Genomic DNA, 18203 nt, shown 5'->3' with positions numbered 1-18203 from the left:
AATTCTTCAAGCTTAGTGTGATTTAAAAAGAATTCAGAAAGTTAATAAAGTTGTAAGAATATACCAAGCAATTTGGCTCACAAGTTAAAGGAAGAGAAGTATCTCTGGAGAGAGTAGAGAGGACTGAATTATAAGAGCAATTTCTTAGCTAAATTTATTTTCTTAAATAATATTATTATGTGGGTTGGGCTACCTTTGTTCCAAAGGAAAAAATCTCTAACAGATTAAAAACATTTACATACTGTGAACTTAAATATATTTTTTGACTCTTAAATCTCATTGTGGTTTTAAGAGTCTTTAAATGCGTTAATTTCAAGATATTTCCAAGTGAAATGGATAACTTGGAATGCTGTGATTTCACGTCTTGGAGAAAAACCTGTCAAGTGTTGCTTTGTTACAGAGAACAAAATTTTCATCATTTTTGTAGGATTGTCTCTTGTTTACTACCAATTTTTCAGTCTCTGTCTCTCAGTCTCTCTCTCAGACTCTCTCCCGTTCTCTCTCTAATTTTCTCTCTTTTCCACAATAAATTTAACCTGTATTTTCTCATTGCTTTTTCATAATTTTGGAGTTAGGAAAAAATTCATGGTAAACCAAATGCTTTACAAAATCTTTCATTTAAAAGGTACATGAGAATGGATATAATTTAAATCTAACATTTAAAACAAGGCATGACCACAGCTATGAAAAGAAGAGCCCATATACTAGATGATGGTAGAAAAAATGATCTATAGCTGTGTTAATAATTAGAATACTATGTCTGCAGGTTAATATTTTTCTAATGCCAAATATACTTTAATATTGACCCGATATTTTAAAGAAGTACTTGTGTAAACCTTCCTGAGGTCATATGGAAAAATATGTATATTGTGTGTGTGTATAAATATAGATGCATGTACATGCATACCAGTTTTAACAAGTTGTTAAAATTGAAATTCTTTCAGGAAAAGAGTCACCCTATTTGTTTCCTTCTTTCCTTCCTCCCCGATCACCTTCCTTTTAGAGCTCCTTTTATTACTTTTATCTATAATTGTGAAAAAAATGTAATCTGTATCTCTGTTTAGATAGGTATTGCATTTGTAATTCATGCACAGTGTCTTTAAACAACCAAAGATCCCACTGTTTATGGTGAACTGATTGGATTAAAAACAAAAGTACTTTTAGTCTTCTAATAGCACAGAAAATTTGTTAAATATTTTAACACACACGAATGAGTTCTGTAAACTCTATAGCCATAGCAAAAACATTTTATTTTAGCTGTGTTAATTGGAAGTAAACATTTTTTTAAAGAGGTAGCTTAGCATCCTTTCTTCACTTGATATCAAGCCTAATTTAAATCTATGTCTAATTACAAGGTATCAAACCTTATTTAAAATTTCTTTGTGACAGAAAAATCAGATGTGCTGACTTTCTATTTTCTTAGCTCAAAGTGCCAATAAAAGTTCACTTCTAAAAGACCATAGTCAAAATCTAATTAACAGGAAGGTTTCCCTTAAAAGATGGAGCCCCCCTCTTATGGATTAGAGGGAAGAGCTTTACGCAGGGCTCGCTTTACACACACCTGCATCATACCTGTGGGTGGTCTGGACGTATATTTGAACCTCAGCCTTTGGTGTTCTCATTTACACATTCCATGGCAATCAGACAGTATTTTATGTTCAAAATGATCATTCTTTTGCTAATGCATGAATACATATCCATCCTACGCAGCCCCAACAGTATCCCCTTTCCATTCTGACCACCCCCATCCAATGTATTAGTTTGGTATTGCCCTTGTTTGATCTTTTAAGGAAAGGAAGGGAAGAGAGAGAAAGAAAGAAGAAAAGAAAGAGCCATTTCACATTAAGTAGATGACCCAAAATTCCATAGTCTTCCCCCCCCTCCGTACTTCCAAAGTTTATTTGAATTTACCTAGATGTTTTACAGATATAATCAGGTCTTCCCAGAGGGATTAATCTTTCCTTGCCTTTTTTTTTTTTTTTTTTTTTTTACCTGTTTAGAGAGTCTGTTTTCCTCTTCAATGTACTTCTGTTCTTTGGGTATTAATGTTCGTAAGCTGGCTTTCACCTATACATCAACATATGTGTCTGTTATGGATTAATAGATTAACAAATGTTTACAAGTTTTTCACGCAGTTCAATTTGCCATAATTCCTAAAGTTTCAAGGTCCTGGCTGCTGTGCTCATAAAATATAAATGTATACAGTTGCACATGCATGTGCTTCCATTTCTTACGCCGGCAGGCAGCGGCCAGAGCACAGCGGCAGTGGCAGCCGCCAACTAGAACAGAAAGTGTGGGTGTGCCAGGCAGTGGCAGAAGCGTATTCTCCAGGATACATCAAGGTTTAGAGAAAATGAGGAATGACAGAAATTCTCTACAAATCAGGAACAAAAGCTTTCATGAAACTGAACTCTTTAGCAGTACAAAAAAGCCAAAGTTAAGACTTACAGCATTAAAAATCACATCTATTTCAAGATAGATGACCCCCTTTGTTGGCCCTGTCAGCTGCTTGTTTTTCAAGACGTAGGCTTTCTGTTCACCATTTTGAATCTGCGGGAAAAGGACATGACAGCCGTCTGTCTCGCGGTCTCCACTGAATACACTCCCTCGGTGACCTTTGACCCCCAGCTGCTGAAACTGACAGAGAACCCAAAACAACTGTGGCAATTCTGACAAGTACCTGTTCATTACCAGGATCAAGTCTGTCAGGAAAAATTAACTATCATGGGATTCAACATGGCCGTGAATTGAGTATGTTAAAATTTTTAGTGTTCTTATTACAGACCTTGGTTGAGAAATGACAGATACAGAGCTGAGGGTTTTTTTTTTTTTCCTTGAGCAAAAGCAACACAGAGCAGTGTGTCAGGTGAATAAAACTTACAGACAGCAATGGTATAGCAACTTTGCCCAGAAAGTCAGCACTTCGATCCCGATCTTCATCATAAACTGTCACTTCAAGAACTGAATGGATATCTTTAATGTTGCTGCATAATAAATATACGTAAGAAGAAAAGACTTCATCAGTGGGGAACAAGAACAAAAATGCTTTTGAAAATTTAGATGGCTCCAGCTGATTTTGGGGTGGCTGTATTATTCTGGATGCTATTTGCATACCCACATATACAAGGTAGCTTGGTTTTCTGACAGAATTTCCCATAATGCACCTTAGTCGACTACAGTGATGGTTCTATTATCCGAAACTTTGAACACCATCGTAATTTCAAGTTATAATTTTTTAATGAAATACAATTTTCCATCTGGATGGGTGCAGAGTAAGTTATTATAAAAATAAACATCAGTAAGTGGTACTGATGTTTTCGAGACTTTCTCCTCTTACTATTATCACAATAATTCCTACCTTCCTATTAACCTCGTGTAAAACTCCACTAAATTTGACATCAGGGAGAGTCAAAGTATATTTCATAAAATTTTTCTTTTTTTGTGACAGTAGGACCTCTCCTTTGTTTACAGGAGAAGAAATTTATTTTATTTTAATTTATTAAAATAAATTTATTAATTTATTTTACCAGAAATAAATCAATAAACATTGATTTATTTCTGGTAGGTTTATACTAAAAATTAACCGGCACAGAAAACAGGATGGAGAAAATGTAACATTGATAGCTACTGTACCACCCCAGGATTTAGAAATTAAACAGTGTTCCATTCTGTTCCAAAGACAACGTATGTTAATAAACAACCGTGCGAGCTCTTCATTTTTGTTTCTGGAAAAATAAACCCCAATTGCTGACAGCATTTATTCTTTGATCAAACTGTTTACCAAGAAAACATGAATTAAGAGAAAACAAAAAAAATGAATATATTCATTACTGAAAGACTGCAGCCACATGTAAGAAGAGGCTTTATCAGGGCACAATCAATTAATGGCTTTGATAATAATCAAACCTATTCATTCAATTACGCATTCGAGAGAAAAACACTCTCAACAACCTTCTTAGGAGTACAAGTCTCCTGACCAGGCTTTCATCTCTTATAAAAATGTGGAATTCCTTAAAGATAAATTGGTCAGATAATTAAATCTGATTAGTTACTGGCTCTTAAGCAGAGACATTATAAGAAATTAATGAGGAATTTAGCAGTTTTCATATACAAAAAAATAAAACTATGTTAGAAAACTTTTAAGAAGTACTCTGGAGAGTTTTCCTTTGTTCAGAGTTCATTTGTAAAGCCCAGTTTAAAACACACACACACACACACACACACACACACACACACGGAATTTAGGAGATACTATGGTGCAGATTGGCAGCTTTTATAGTGTGTGCTCAAAAGATTTATGAACTTTTTAAAACAAAAGGAAAAATAACCTGAATGGTGTTCTGATAACCAGGACAATACTTAATATTCGTATTGTACTAAAATGCAACAAAGCAAAACTAAAGCATCTCTGAATTTGAGACTGGATTGTTTGCTGATTTGAGCAATGGAACAAATAGAGCTTTGTCCTCCCTGTTGTCAATGCAGTTGGGGAGAATTTCAATAGAAAGTATAAAAGGAAGAAGCAGTATGACAATTCAGTTAATGGGAGCAAAATCCTTAGTCGAATCATAAAAATCACAGCTTAAAAAATATCTGTGAAAACAAAGAAAAATGGCATACTCTTTCCCCAGGTTTTGCTGTCAGAAAGGTAATACAATTAGGATATTCACTGTTGATAGCACAGACAGTCCAGATGCAGAGTCGCTCATCAGTTAAGAATAAACACACACACGAATATCTCAAAAATAAATATTATTAGCTCCATTATTTGAAATGAGCTCGAGGTAATGATTACTTACAACGTGAAGATTTTGTTCCACTCGGGATTGAGATTTTTGTAGACAGTGTGTGTCAGCAGCCTATCATTGTTCAATTCAACTACACAAAATGGGTCACTTTTACCTACAAGAGATTGGGGGGAACAATTTTAGTATAAACAGCACCCACATTTTGCAGCATCATGATTGTGGCCCCATTGCCTGTCTAAAAAATGTTATGAAAAACAGAAAGTAACATATGGTTTAAAAAAATTAAACACAACATCAAAATAGAATTAGATGTAACTGGAGAGTGTTAATCATTTTTGTGATTCATAGCAAATTGGAATTTTTTACTTTTAGTAAAAATTATTAGTAAAAAAAATTACTTTTTTACCTATTACATAGCTGGTATTTCAATTTGCACTTTTTTTTTACAGAAATAGCAATAATTATTATGAGAGAAAATGTGATGCATGTTCATCCCCTATAATGATCATTTGAAAGGCTCAACATCTTCACTTTTACGCCTATATTTTCCAACACTTCTGACTCATTAGTAACTTATAACAGAAATTTCTAAACAAGTTTATTTTGGGAAAACTGCTAATTACAGAATTACACCATTTTAACGTGACTTTAGATTCCCTCCTGAAATATCTCTGGCATCACAAGAAGGTAAATTAGACCCTCAGAGGCAGGAAAAAATTCCGCCACTTGAAACTTAACCTCAACAACCAATCTGCATGTTAAAGAGCAGTATTTTTTTCTGTCCACTGAGAGTAAAGAATTTGGAAGTTATCATCTGTTTACAGTGACTCTGTTCTGCCATAATCAAATCTTGTCCATTTGGCAATTATATTTTGTGATATCCTCAATATTTTGTAATGTCATGTCCTGTATTATAAGAACCCCATAAAGTCAGAGGCTCTATGGGGGCAGCATTAATGATATTAGTGCAGCATGTAATTTGTTTGATACCTTATACAAATGACAATGAAATCAATATTTAGACAAAGCTGTCCAGAGGTCATATCTTTTAAACTACAATATTGATTTAGACTACATAAGAGGTTAATGTGCATATTATTAACTTTAATGATAAAGAATAATTGTTTTAAATGCATTGTGAATTGTAGTCACAGTAGTTTACACTTCTGTGAAAGCTTAAATATCATTGAAGATTTTCAATTAAATTTTAATAGGAAGGAATTCATTAGCTATCAGTGACAGATAAGCCATGTATTCCCACACAGCCGTGTATTTACTTTCCATATTGTAATTCTTAAAACGAGCCGTACAAGCTTTGACTCACCTTTAGTTTAATTTATCAGTTATATAATAAGAAAAAGAGTAAATATATGTGTGTTAGTTCAGTGGCCTCATATACCCCAGGATGTTTGCATAGTTTAGTAGTATGGTAGGCTTTTCAATTTTTGGTCTTGGAAACAATTTTGAATAAAGAATAGAGAATGGAAAGTCTTAGAGGTCTGGTGAAAATTTTATTTCTGCTTTAGGATCTGTATTTTTCCTTTTTTTTTTTCTTTTTATCATACACACACATACACCATGGAAGACAGAATTTAAAAAAGAACAGTTTGTTCATTAATACACAGTGCAATAGGTTTTATTTGCCACATCAACAGTTACAAGCATAAAAAGTGGGTTCAAACAATTTCCAAAACCTTACTCATTCTTAAGGCCCATATTAAGTCTTTTCACCCCATTTTGTGCTGAGTCATATGCATACCATAGAAAGAAGACACTAACTGCCACCTCACATTGTTTACAAAAGAATTGAAAAGATAAAACATATCTACCTGTAATGATCAGGGAGAAAATTAAAGCCGTATTTAATAGAATTCCGTGTCAAAAGAGTTACTATTCCACCATCGCTTTGGACAGAACTTTAGATTAAGTGATTAGTGCTGGAAACTTTCACTTAAAAGACAAGTGGAGCGCTCATACTCTTCCTGGGACCTCCTTTAACTTTTCTCATATATGAGATTGTAAATCTCAATTTAGTTTAAAAAAAAAAAAGACTATACAAAAATAGCACTACTGGGCATTTCTGTTTCCTCATTTTCACTTGCTTGACTTCAATGACTATTATATTTCAGTTGGCTTGGTTTTACTTGCCCTCAAGTGATCACCATGTGTAACAGATTCAGTCAAAACTGTACCACTTCTTCAATAGCAAGACACAAGAACAGACCCCAGAGACCAGTATCTTTGGGAAAAAATTTTACTCTATCTTATTTTGTTATTATTTCTCAGGATGGAGCCCAACACGGGCTCAAACTCATGACTGTGAGATCGAGACCTGAGCTGAGATCAAGAGCTGGATACTTAGCCGACTGAGCCACCCAGGTGCCCTGAAAAAATAAATTTACTTTAAAATTCTACCAGCAGAGGATGAAAATCTTTACTTGATTTTTTTTCCCCACAGGATTTACATTCAATTGTGTTAGAGACTTTCAACCACATGGAAAGTCTCTTAAATTATCACCTTCTCTGTTACTTTATCTGTATTTGCTGACAAAAGATAGGGAGTCTTAAAGACACAAAACCTGTTTTTAATGATTAACACTTTCCATATCTTGTTAAGTAACGAATCCATTTATCAAACTCTATGCCCACAAGGCAGTGGTTATCCATACTTTCTCACCATGCAGTTGATTAGATTTCAAGATCATTCCTGGGGGAAAACCAGTATCTGCCATCTACCACCACGTTACTTATTCTCTCTCTCTTTTCCATTAGAATGAAGATATTAAAGCCTCACCCACCAAAAACAGTGTGGGTACCTCCTGAAGCCACTTCTCAGTCATTTTGCTAAATTCCAGTGGCATTCCACCATTGGCAAAAATATTCTCTTATATGTACCAGCTTATAACTTGAAATTACCTGCTAAGCAAGGTAATTTTTAAGAGAGCGTATTAGACACTGTACCAAATGTAGTGGTGCTTACATTAAAAAAAAGAAAAAGACACTTGTACTTTAGATCAAGCTACTATTTAACAGAGTTTTTATTAAGTATATTTACATGTGGGGTGCCTAGATGGCTCAGGCAGTTAAGTGTCCTACTCTTGATTTTGGCTCAGGTCACGATTTCAGGGTCATGAGATTGAGCCCCACATTGGGCTCAGCACTCAGCTTGGAATCTGCTTGAGATTCTCTCTCTCTCTCTCACCCCCACTCTGCCCCTCCCTGTGTGCTCTCTCTCTGTCTGAGTAAATAAATAAAATCTGTAAAATATATATATTTAAATACAAGGCACCAGGCAAGCAAGCCCTCTCCCAATAACTGTGCCATATCTTAGTCGTTAGTAGGCCACACACATGGGAACAGCTGGCTAATGTTTTCACTACAGATTCATTCACTCAACAAGTAATTATTACTTACCGTGTACCAGGCAGTGTTCTACGAGTTGAGGTGCTAGAAGTGCATAAAACAATAATAATAATAAGCCTGATCTCGTGGTGTTTACATCGAGGAAAAAGACAACAAACACACACATTTTATGGTATTTTTAGTGATAAGTACTACAGAAAAATATAGGAAGGGCAATGAGGAGTGCTGATACGTATGTGTAGTTTTTAAAAAGACTGTCAGAGGAGGTCTCCCTGAGAAAGTACCATATGGGCAAGGAAACAAGGAAATGAAAAAAAAGCAGGGGATGTTCTGGGCTACCTAGAACAACAGATTGTGGAAAGATCTGAGAAATGGCTGTGCATGGCATTTCCAAGAAACCAGAGTGACTGAACGAATGAACTGGGTGTAGGGGAAGAGTCCTGGGTGAGGTATGGGGAAGGTGGCAGGTGTCTGTAGGATATGGGTTTCTCTGGAAGAGCTAGAAGAAACTTTTGGAAGTATTTGAGCTGAGGTGTGACATTATCCGACAGCTGCTATTTGGAGAATCAGGTGGAGAGAAGCCAGTGGAGGAGGTAATGAGAAGAGTTAGGAGGATGTTATGACAATCCAGGTGATGGAAAGTGCTTGGATTCTGAATATACTTTAAAGGTAGAACCAATAGGGTCTAAAGATGCCAGTAGTGAACAATCTATTATGCCTGATACTGTTATTTGCTGATTGAAAACAAGTCACTGAGCTTAGCCAAGTCAGTCTTTTTTTTCCCCCCAAGGACAAGAAGCATTCAACACAGTACTTAGGGTAGCTTTTCTAGAATCTGGCAAAGAGGAAAATTTACGTAAGGAGAAAGTGGCCAATTTTATATTTAATTTCTATTCATCTTTTCCTTCTAAAAAGTTATGTTTTTACAGTTATCAGTAATGGATGCCAACATCAGGTCTTTGCACACTATGTTATTTTCAACTAATTTAGAAAGTATCCTTCTGCCACTGCATGATTCAAGGGTAATTAAAAATTAACAGCGATTTCAACCAAAATAATAGTAAACGTACAATATCAAATTCTATAAACTTACCACTAAAAAGCATTCACCAGAGTTTTATTTTAAAGAAGTGGCTACACATAGTTAATGTGCTTATCTGGCTTGCTAAATGATGCTTTAAATGACTGGCTTTTCAGTTCCTAAATTTTGCAGCCTTGATTATATGCCACTTAAACAACTGAAAACAATCACAGAAATACCAGTGATGGACCTAACCATTAATTATCTCCTTAATTATTCCTGCCTTTCATCCTTTTATCGTTCTAGTTAGACCTCGTGATATGCTGCTGTGCTTGCCGAGAGTATCTCAGGAGTGGGATTGACTGCAGAATCAGTGTTGACGTCTATAAAGCACACTGTATTCGGCAAAGCTCTAAAAAGTGATGCAGAGCTGCTCCTTGTGATGATTTTACTCGATACTGTATGGCTAGCAGTGCAAGGAATTAAGGCAGCATCCAGAGTTGAAATGCATTTTGTTTCTGATTATCTCTGGCTATTTAAACAGCCTAAATGTATGGAAACAGATTATATAACCTTTCATCTTCCTCTTAGCCATTCTTGTCATAAGACTAAAGCTAACTTGTGGGTACCACCGGGCTTTCCCTTAACTTTCACCATTATGGCTAAAAAGTGCCTATCTCTCTCTTTCGCAGTGCAGAAAAATGAAGGTTCGGGTTTGGATACAAGATAGAAATTGCAGCAGTGCTGGTGAGGATTGGAGGAGTGAGGCTGATTGCATTAACCACCATGACAGCTAAAAGAGAGTCAGCCTTGCTTAAGAACATTGCAATTTTCCATGTTGACAATTTTCTGGAGAGAAATAGGAATACCTTTTGAAGCATTCATTACTTATTGAATGCCTGCTCTTCTCACCCCAGAATTATAAGTATGATTAAGACATAGTCCAGCACTCAAGGCACGCACAATTTAGTGGGCATGATAGGCATGTAAATACACAATTATAATGCAGGACTGTAAGTGCTGTAATAAAGGTAAGTGAAGGGTGCAATGGGAGCAATGAGAAAGAAGCATATCATTCTCTAACTCTAGAACAGGAAGGGAAAAGGAGGCGAAGGCTGTTCTCCTCAGTGGATGAGATGACCCTGGTGATCTATGGTGATTACACATCTCTGTTGCCAACAATTTTAGAAGAGAAGGACAATTACCTAAAAAGAAGACTTGAACAATTTATGACAAGGAATATTTAGCTAAATTTATTTCTTTATCCCTTTGACAGGAACTCAATAACATAGAAACTTAGATATATGTTATGCAGTGACTATAAGATAGATACTTAAAAATATCAGGTTAGGATTAACGCCTTTATGCATAATCTAGTTAAATACTAGGGGCTATTTTTCCCCTATGAATTTTTATAGGGGAAAAAAATCTCCCAAGGGAATTAAAATTAGAGATCCCTCTATCTTAACTTTAAAGTAACTCTATAACAAAATTTAAAGCCTATACTCTAATACTTAAATTCTTATGGTGAAAAGCCATTCCTACAACAGTAAAAACAGATGTCAGGATTGTCTCCAATGGGCATCTTTTCTGGCAGTCTTCAAAACAGCACTGAGGAATGAATAGGATGCACTGACTGGCTAATTCTCTCTCACTCTTAGCCCTTGCTCTTTGAGGTCACAACACTGATGTGTTTATAAAGAACTGTGGGAAAGTCTGCACCACCCTGCTTGCTTGTTACCTGTTATGTGAGCAAGTGGACGACTTCAGTTTGTGCAAACTACTGGTTTGAGCATTAAAGTCACTCAAAAGATACTGAATGATATTCTTGCTCCCAGAATAGAAAGTTAATCCTGATCCATCAGTGGTGGGCTTTGTCCGGGGTCATTTTGCTGCTGACAAGTAGCACAGTTTGCTGGATGTGATGTGTTATAGAAATGTGTGTGTAGGGGGGTACCCAGTGACCACCTCTTTGTTGTCCTGTCTCTGAAAACACAGAAGGCTTTCAATAGCATGGAAAGCAATTCATATCCATTGGGGCCTTTTATTTGGGGCCTACCTTGCACAAATTAAGCTCCTTGGTTTAATTTCCTCAGGTGTCACAGTCTGAAATGACTATACTTTAATCTTTTTTTTTTTTAATTATAATCAAGATTGCCATCTGTCCTTTCCACAAACTGGAATTTCAATCATAACATATAACAATGTTGTACGTAGATGAGGGAATTCCACAGGGTCCACCAAAACAAAAAGCAATGTATGTTGGATATATCTTCCAATCCTTCCCTTATCACTGGAGATAGGGTTTTGACCTTTGCTTTTTTCATCAACTGACCTAAACATATTTTAAACATCTGATTGGTAGAAATACATTAACTGACACTCCTCACTAGGTTCCCACTGGGTCTGATTCTGGGACTGAGCAATAATAACTGGGCTTCCCATTTCTCACTAAGTCACGCATTAGGTTTCCTTGTGGCAGGAAAATCGACCCCCTAGATTGTGGTTCTCAGCCCATTAGACCTAATACATCTTTTTTCATATGGGAGATTTTATTATGTCCTCCTTACTATTTTGAAATAAAACTGACTCAATCATGATTTCAAAATTTCATATAATGCCTTAATGCCATAATAAGGGGGACTAAATAGAAGGTCGTTTATAATAAAATCATACGTTTCTTTATTCAACAAATATTTATTGAGTGCCCACTGTATGCCAGGTCACATAAACAAAACAAAACAGGAAAAGTCCCTGCTCTCTTGGATTCTATTTGTAGTGGGGAGGGAGGAAAATGAGACTAGATATTGAACACAATTAACAAGTACATTATAGTGTATGCTGGGGAGTGATACATGTTAAAAAATAGGGGGGGAAAGCACAGAATAAGGGGTTTAAAGAACGTGGGGGGGGGCATAGTTTGTAAATTTAATTAGTATGGTTGGAGTAGACCTCACTGAGAAGACAAAATGTGAGCAAAGACCTGAAGGAAGTGAAGAAGTAATCAAATGAATATCTAGAGAAAAGTATCCCATGCAGAGGCAAGAGCTAGAGCAAAGGCCCGGTGTGCTCAGAGGACCCTGATAGTGGGGCACACTGAGGAATGGGAACAATAGAGGAACATGTCAGAAAAGTAGTGGGGAACCAGATCATGAAGTGTGCTGTGGAGGCAATCCTAAGGTCTTTGGTGTTTACTGTGTAAAATTACAGCCATTTGCAAGACTTGAGTAAATAATATGTATTTCAGAATGCAATCTAGGCTCAGATAATCACAAAATAGATTTAAAACCTATATCAATGTCTATATATATATATTTTTTCAATGTCTATATTTAATCCTGTAGGACACAGGACAATTTTCACTATTTAAGGTTGTCCGGTACTTTGTAGGATATTTAGCATCCTCAACCCACTCCCATCAAATTCCAATAGCGCTCCCCAAACACTGTGGCAACTGAATGCTCCCACAAGGCTCTAAAAATGCTCAAGATGGCAATACTGCCTCCTCCAAATGAGGATCATTGTCCTACAGCAACAGTTCTTAAACATGTTGGTCTTTAGGAACTCTTAAAAATTTCTGAGGACTCCAAAAAGCTTTTGTCTATATAAGTTATATGAATTAGTTTACCATTTTAGAAATTAAAAATGAGAACATATAAAACTATCATTCATTTGGTTTTTTTTAAATATTTATTTATTTATTTATGATAGACATAGAGAGAGGCAGAGACACAGGAGGAGGGAGAAGCAGGCTCCATGCCGGGAGCCCGACGCGGGACTCGATCCCGGGACTCCAGGATCGCGCCCTGGGCCAAAGGCAGGCGCCAAACCGCTGAGCCACCCAGGGATCCCCCTATCATTCATTTGAAAATGACATCATAAATCCATATGTTAACATCAGAACTATCAAATATATAGCCCTTGAAAAATTTCACCGTACATTGAAGAGAGAAAGAGAGTGAGAACGGAAAAGAACATCTTTGTATTGTTATGAAAATAGTTTTGACTTTAAAAGATCCTTGAAAGGGTCTTGGGGATCCCTGGAAGCTTCTAAACCACACTTTGAGAACCATGATTAAGAGCAATGGGAATAAAGCACAATGGAAATATGAACTTATTTCCCTTGGGATCTAGAACTAGATGCAAAAGAATATTGATAGTATTGTGTGTAACAAGATGTATTCTTGAGTCCTAAAACTGAACCATCTTGGTATACGAAAGCTTGAAATTTATGACAGAAGAACAAGACATAAAATGAGACAGATGAGAAACTGGAAGAGAAAGAAAAGGGAGACTATGGATCTATAAAATGAGAAGAAGCTATGAAAAATTATGTCCAAGCTTTTAAGAGTTTAGATAAATTATGGTAAAAACATTTAAGGATTTTATTTCAACTAATATTTGATATATCAAAGTATAAATATTTATTATAAGCTCCTTTGTTTTCTGAAAGTTCTTAAAGATACCTTAGGACCTACAGTAAATATATATTCAATTAGACCCCCCACAGAAAAGCAGGAGGCTTCAGATAAACTTCCTTATAAGTGAACTAATTAGCTGGAGGGATTCTCTGCAGTAGAATAAAATTTTTTAGACTGAAAAATAATGAGTACTCTATTAGGTGATTCAACTTTCTCAAAATATGTATTTTAGGTAATAAAATTGAAAATTGTCATCTGTCAAGCCTTTGTCTTTAAAATGATATCTTTGTCTTTTTATTTCTCTTCTACAAAGTATCTACTCATTCAAGAGTCTGTTATTCGCCTGGGTACCTTCCGTGGGATCTCTGATTCTGAGGGCTGGGAGAAAAGCCTCAGAGGCCAAGTTCAAAAGCCGATTTAGAGATAGAATCCTCTCTGCCACTGGGTAGTCGTGCAGGCTCCGGCTTAACAGTGTGAGAGGTGGGGAAGTCACCATCTCCACAGGTCTATTCTGATAATAATTTTTTGGCAATTACAATTTTTGGGAAGTGCTTCTTTTTTTTCAAGACTTTTATTTATTTATTCATGAAAGACACACACACACACACAGAGGCAGAGAGAGAAGAGAGAGAGAAGCAGAGAGAGAAGCAGGCTCCATGCACCGGGAGCCCGATGTGGGATTCAATCCCAGGACTCCAGGATCACCCCTGGGCCGAAGGCAGGCGCTACACCGCTGAGCCACCCAGGGATCCCCGGGAAGTGCTTCTTTACACTGCACACAAAATTACGTCCCTGTAACTTTCACCTATTTTATGATTTGCCCTCTGTAGTGATTTTTACCTTTAAACGAATTAATGAGTGCGAAGTGAGGACACAGCATCTGTCACTTAGTGTATCTGATTAATGTTCGTTACCTGTCCTCCTGTGCTAGATAATGTGAATGCCTTGCTGAGCCTGTACTCTAACTCCTGGTGTCTCTTCCTGATTGAGAGAGGCTGCAAAGGCCAGAGTGACATTTTTAGACTCTCTTGCAGCTAGGGTTGCAGGTGTGAATTTGGACGCACCCGCTAGGTGTACTTACTTATGGTTTGATATCAGTGTTTAGTTACCTGAGAGCCTGTGGAGTCCATTTTGCTGCTGCTGACTGCCAACAGTAGTGTAGGTAGTTCTCACAATGTCTTTTCAACATGCTAATGTGGGCTGTTGATTAATTAACCTCTCCACATCTCAGTTTTCTCACTTGTGAAGTGGGGATTGGGGCACCTAGGTGGCTCAATGGTTGAGTATCTGCCTTTGGCTCAGGTTGTGATCCTGAGGTCCTGGGATCGAGTCCCTCATCAGGCTTCCCAGAGGGAGCCTGCTTCTCCCTCTGCCTATGTCTCTGCCTCTCTCTCTGTCTCTCATGAATAAATCAATAAAATCTTTAAAGGAAAAAAGTGGGGATGACCATGGTAACTAGGTTGTTGTGAGATTGCGATAATCCTTGTTCCAAGCTCAGGGTAGTGTTTGACATGTGATGAGCTCTCAGTAAATGTTAGTTGCCACTATTATTATTACTATTATTATCATTTTCCTTGAACTGTTCTCAATTGACTTGATTTTAGAACATCAGATATTCCAATTGAGAATTTTACTTGTTTTTCAATGTCCTTGTTTAAAGAACAGCTTCCAGTACTGAGTCCAGAGGTGAGTAACATTCTCAATATTTCCCTTTTATTCAATGTAACCAATCTGTAATCTGTATGCTGTGAAACAATGTAACAAAACTGATAGGTGTATAATTCACTCTCACAAAGTTTAAACTCAATTCAAACCCTAAACTTTTTTCTATATTTCCTATACTTAAAGCAGGACATTACACATTACACTTTGTATCTTGGTAAGGCTTTTTATGTATACTCTTTAATGTCCACCTTGTCAAACTAACCCTATTATTTCAATCTGAATTACATCTACTATACACATATGTGGATATGGAGATATATACGTGTGTGTATGTGTATATATATATAATGTATAAGTAATGTAATGCTATATAAATATTTTAAAATGTAAATATATAATATGTACATGTAGTATACACATAGATGTAATATATGCACATATGGATAGTTAACTATCCCTATAAAAGCAAATTTGATAAGGAAGCCATCAGTTATCTCCTCAAAGTTACTAGTAAGTAGATGGAACAGGCTAGACCAAGGACAGAACCCAGTATTCCTCCACTTGGCATTTCCATCGATGTCAATCCTTTACATCACTCTTGGGGCTTGGCCATCCAGTCACTTATGCACCTAACTATACTGTCATATAACCCAAATATTCCTGTGCTAAGATTTTTTTTTTTAAAGTCTGGTTAAATCCAGATGCTCTGTTTGTACCAGTTCCCTCTTCCATCATTCTAGGAAATTTACACAACTATATCTTGACAAAAAATAAGGAAGAGTTTACTTTTAAACAATTCTAGGATCTGAAAGCATTTCTTTAAGCACTGAGTAGAATCGTGGACCTAGCCCTCCAAGCCAGATCAGCAATTCTCTATTTCTTTACTCAAAAGATCATTTTATAATCTGACTTCCTAAGAACTCTATTAATTACTTTATAGCATTTCTCTTCCCCCCATTTCCCATTGACAGTGGGACCACCACTTTCTCAACCCATAGTCCTTCACCTCCAGCACACATCAAACCCATTATTAATCTCTTTTGTCATCCCACCTATTCTTCCAGAGTAGTCTCTTCTAGCCACGTGACCTGCATATGAATCACACATGACTTCTGTCGTTCCATATAAAACACTAGTTCAGACTCAGCCTCATGAGCCCTTGAGTTAAATGATCATTTTCATTCCTATTTTCACAAATATTTAATATCGACTGTTGCATCTTAGAAAAAACACCTTCACATTTCTCAAATTAGAATATGATTTAGTTTTGCAAAGATGCAAGCACGAAAAGGAAGTAACTTTTATTTCTATGTGAACCGTGTTGACTTAAAGAATGAAGACCAAAAAAAAAGGGGGGGGGGACGGAGAGCCATGATTTGCTTTCTTTCATTTGTTTAGTCTCATTCTTAAGGAAGGTATTTATATAGTGTTAAGATATTAAACATGTTATGGGTGGAATGTTGTTTTCTAAACTAGGCATGTTACAATGATAAGAATACATCAGGTGTTGGGTATTTTTGATGCATTAAAAACCGGATGAAATTTCTTTTCAAGCTATACTATCTGCTTAATAATCTATTAGCTTAATTGTTAAAAAGCAAAAATGGACATCATTGGTTTATATAATGGAAATGAAGCATACTTTGCTTGGGAAATTTCCAATTGTGTAAAACTTAGGTATTTTTTTTCAAGCAATGTAATTTTAAGATTTAAGGATAGCAAAAGTTAAGAAAAATTAAGAATGACATCCATGCATAACCCCCTTTTATTTGGTAAACTATTTTACTCTTGATAATTCACAAATATGAAGGATTTCCACCACATTTTACATAGAACGCCATCAAGAACAATGTAGAGTTTAAAGGCTATGTTTTTTCTCATCTTCCACCATGGGTTTTCAGCAATGATCATAAGATCGAAGGCTGTACTTATCAGGTACCATCAATGCTATTAAATATGATGATATAATTAAAGGCACACGCTATCAAAAATCCAAACTGCTACAGTTCTATGAAAGAAGTAACGTGCCCACTTTTTCCAGTAGAGCTCTTCTATTCTGAGGGCCACTCAAGCAACAATCGCATGTATCTTACGCAGTTTGCTTGGGTAACCCACGAAAAGTTAATTTTTTTAAAGGACAATATCTTATCTATACCATATATATGTGCTTGGCATTTCTCCAACTGTATATAAAACTTTCAAAGAACAGACTCGCCTTTTTTCTGTGCAGCCACCTTTTCATTTTCTTTCTCTGAATAGACCCATAATGTTCAGGGAAAATACCAAGAATAATAAATCCACATCTCTGTATAAAATACACCTTCATGACATACTCAAGCTGGAAATCACAGGAACCAATAAAAATGCAGGCAGCCTACTGATAATGAGGTCAGAAATACAAATAAATTTACTTTTAATGAAGACTGGAAGCGCAGTAATCAAAGTGTTAAAATTCATTTCATGCATATCTCATTTGCTTCTTAGCTGATATTTACCACGCAATTCTGTGAGAAAGTAGAGGCCTAAGATGCTCCAGATAAATGGCTCAATTAATTGTACAGAGGTAGACCTCTTTGAGCTGAGCCGGAGCTGTGAGCTCTTTATTAAAAGCACTATTCTGTAGCCCATAACCTTGTTCCTTGACTCCTCTCTGGTTTCCAATTTAAACAAGTCCCCATGCGGCCTGCTCTAAAGGGCTTTGTCTCCCTGTCATTGTTAAGAGAGCTGAGGCATCCTGGAAGTGTGAAATCAGACCTCATGAGTTGAACGGTTCCCCAGGGAACGCCGGACTGCGCAGAAGGTCAAAGTCATGGGCCGGACCGTCTAAAAGTGTCTGATCGCCGGTCTGTGACACAGCAAGGTTGGGAGGGGGCGCGGTGCTAGACTGGAGAGGACTGAAATTGAACACATCTTAATTAAAGCCCACAGACAGCAAAACAAAATGTTTTCTAGGCAGCCTGTCAAATGGGGCTTAAATTTAGCTCT

At 36.5% G+C, this 18203-nt stretch overlaps 1 protein-coding gene across 17 annotated transcripts in view; it reads right to left on the bottom strand.

Moving 5' to 3' along the window:
• The window catches only part of MCTP1 (multiple C2 and transmembrane domain containing 1), a 528482-nt gene that overhangs the window by 156114 nt on the left and 354165 nt on the right, over positions 1-18203 (bottom strand). For 16 of the 17 annotated variants that reach the window (XM_049108211.1, XM_049108223.1, XM_049108215.1 and 13 more), the window contains 4 exons: positions 4800-4902; positions 2882-2984; positions 2449-2550; positions 1993-2067 (listed from right to left, as the gene is read on the bottom strand). In XM_049108211.1, coding sequence (XP_048964168.1) covers positions 1993-2067; positions 2449-2550; positions 2882-2984; positions 4800-4902 — 383 coding nt within the window. The remainder of the gene's footprint in view (positions 1-1992; positions 2068-2448; positions 2551-2881; positions 2985-4799; positions 4903-18203) is intronic. The other variant, XM_049108212.1, reaches the window with a different exon arrangement.

Source organism: Canis lupus, chromosome 3, assembly GCF_003254725.2.
Source record: "Canis lupus dingo isolate Sandy chromosome 3, ASM325472v2, whole genome shotgun sequence".
NCBI classification, from domain to species: Eukaryota; Metazoa; Chordata; class Mammalia; order Carnivora; family Canidae; genus Canis; species Canis lupus.
The sequence above is the reverse complement of the archived record's forward strand: the minus strand, read 5'-3'. Positions and strand labels throughout refer to the sequence as shown.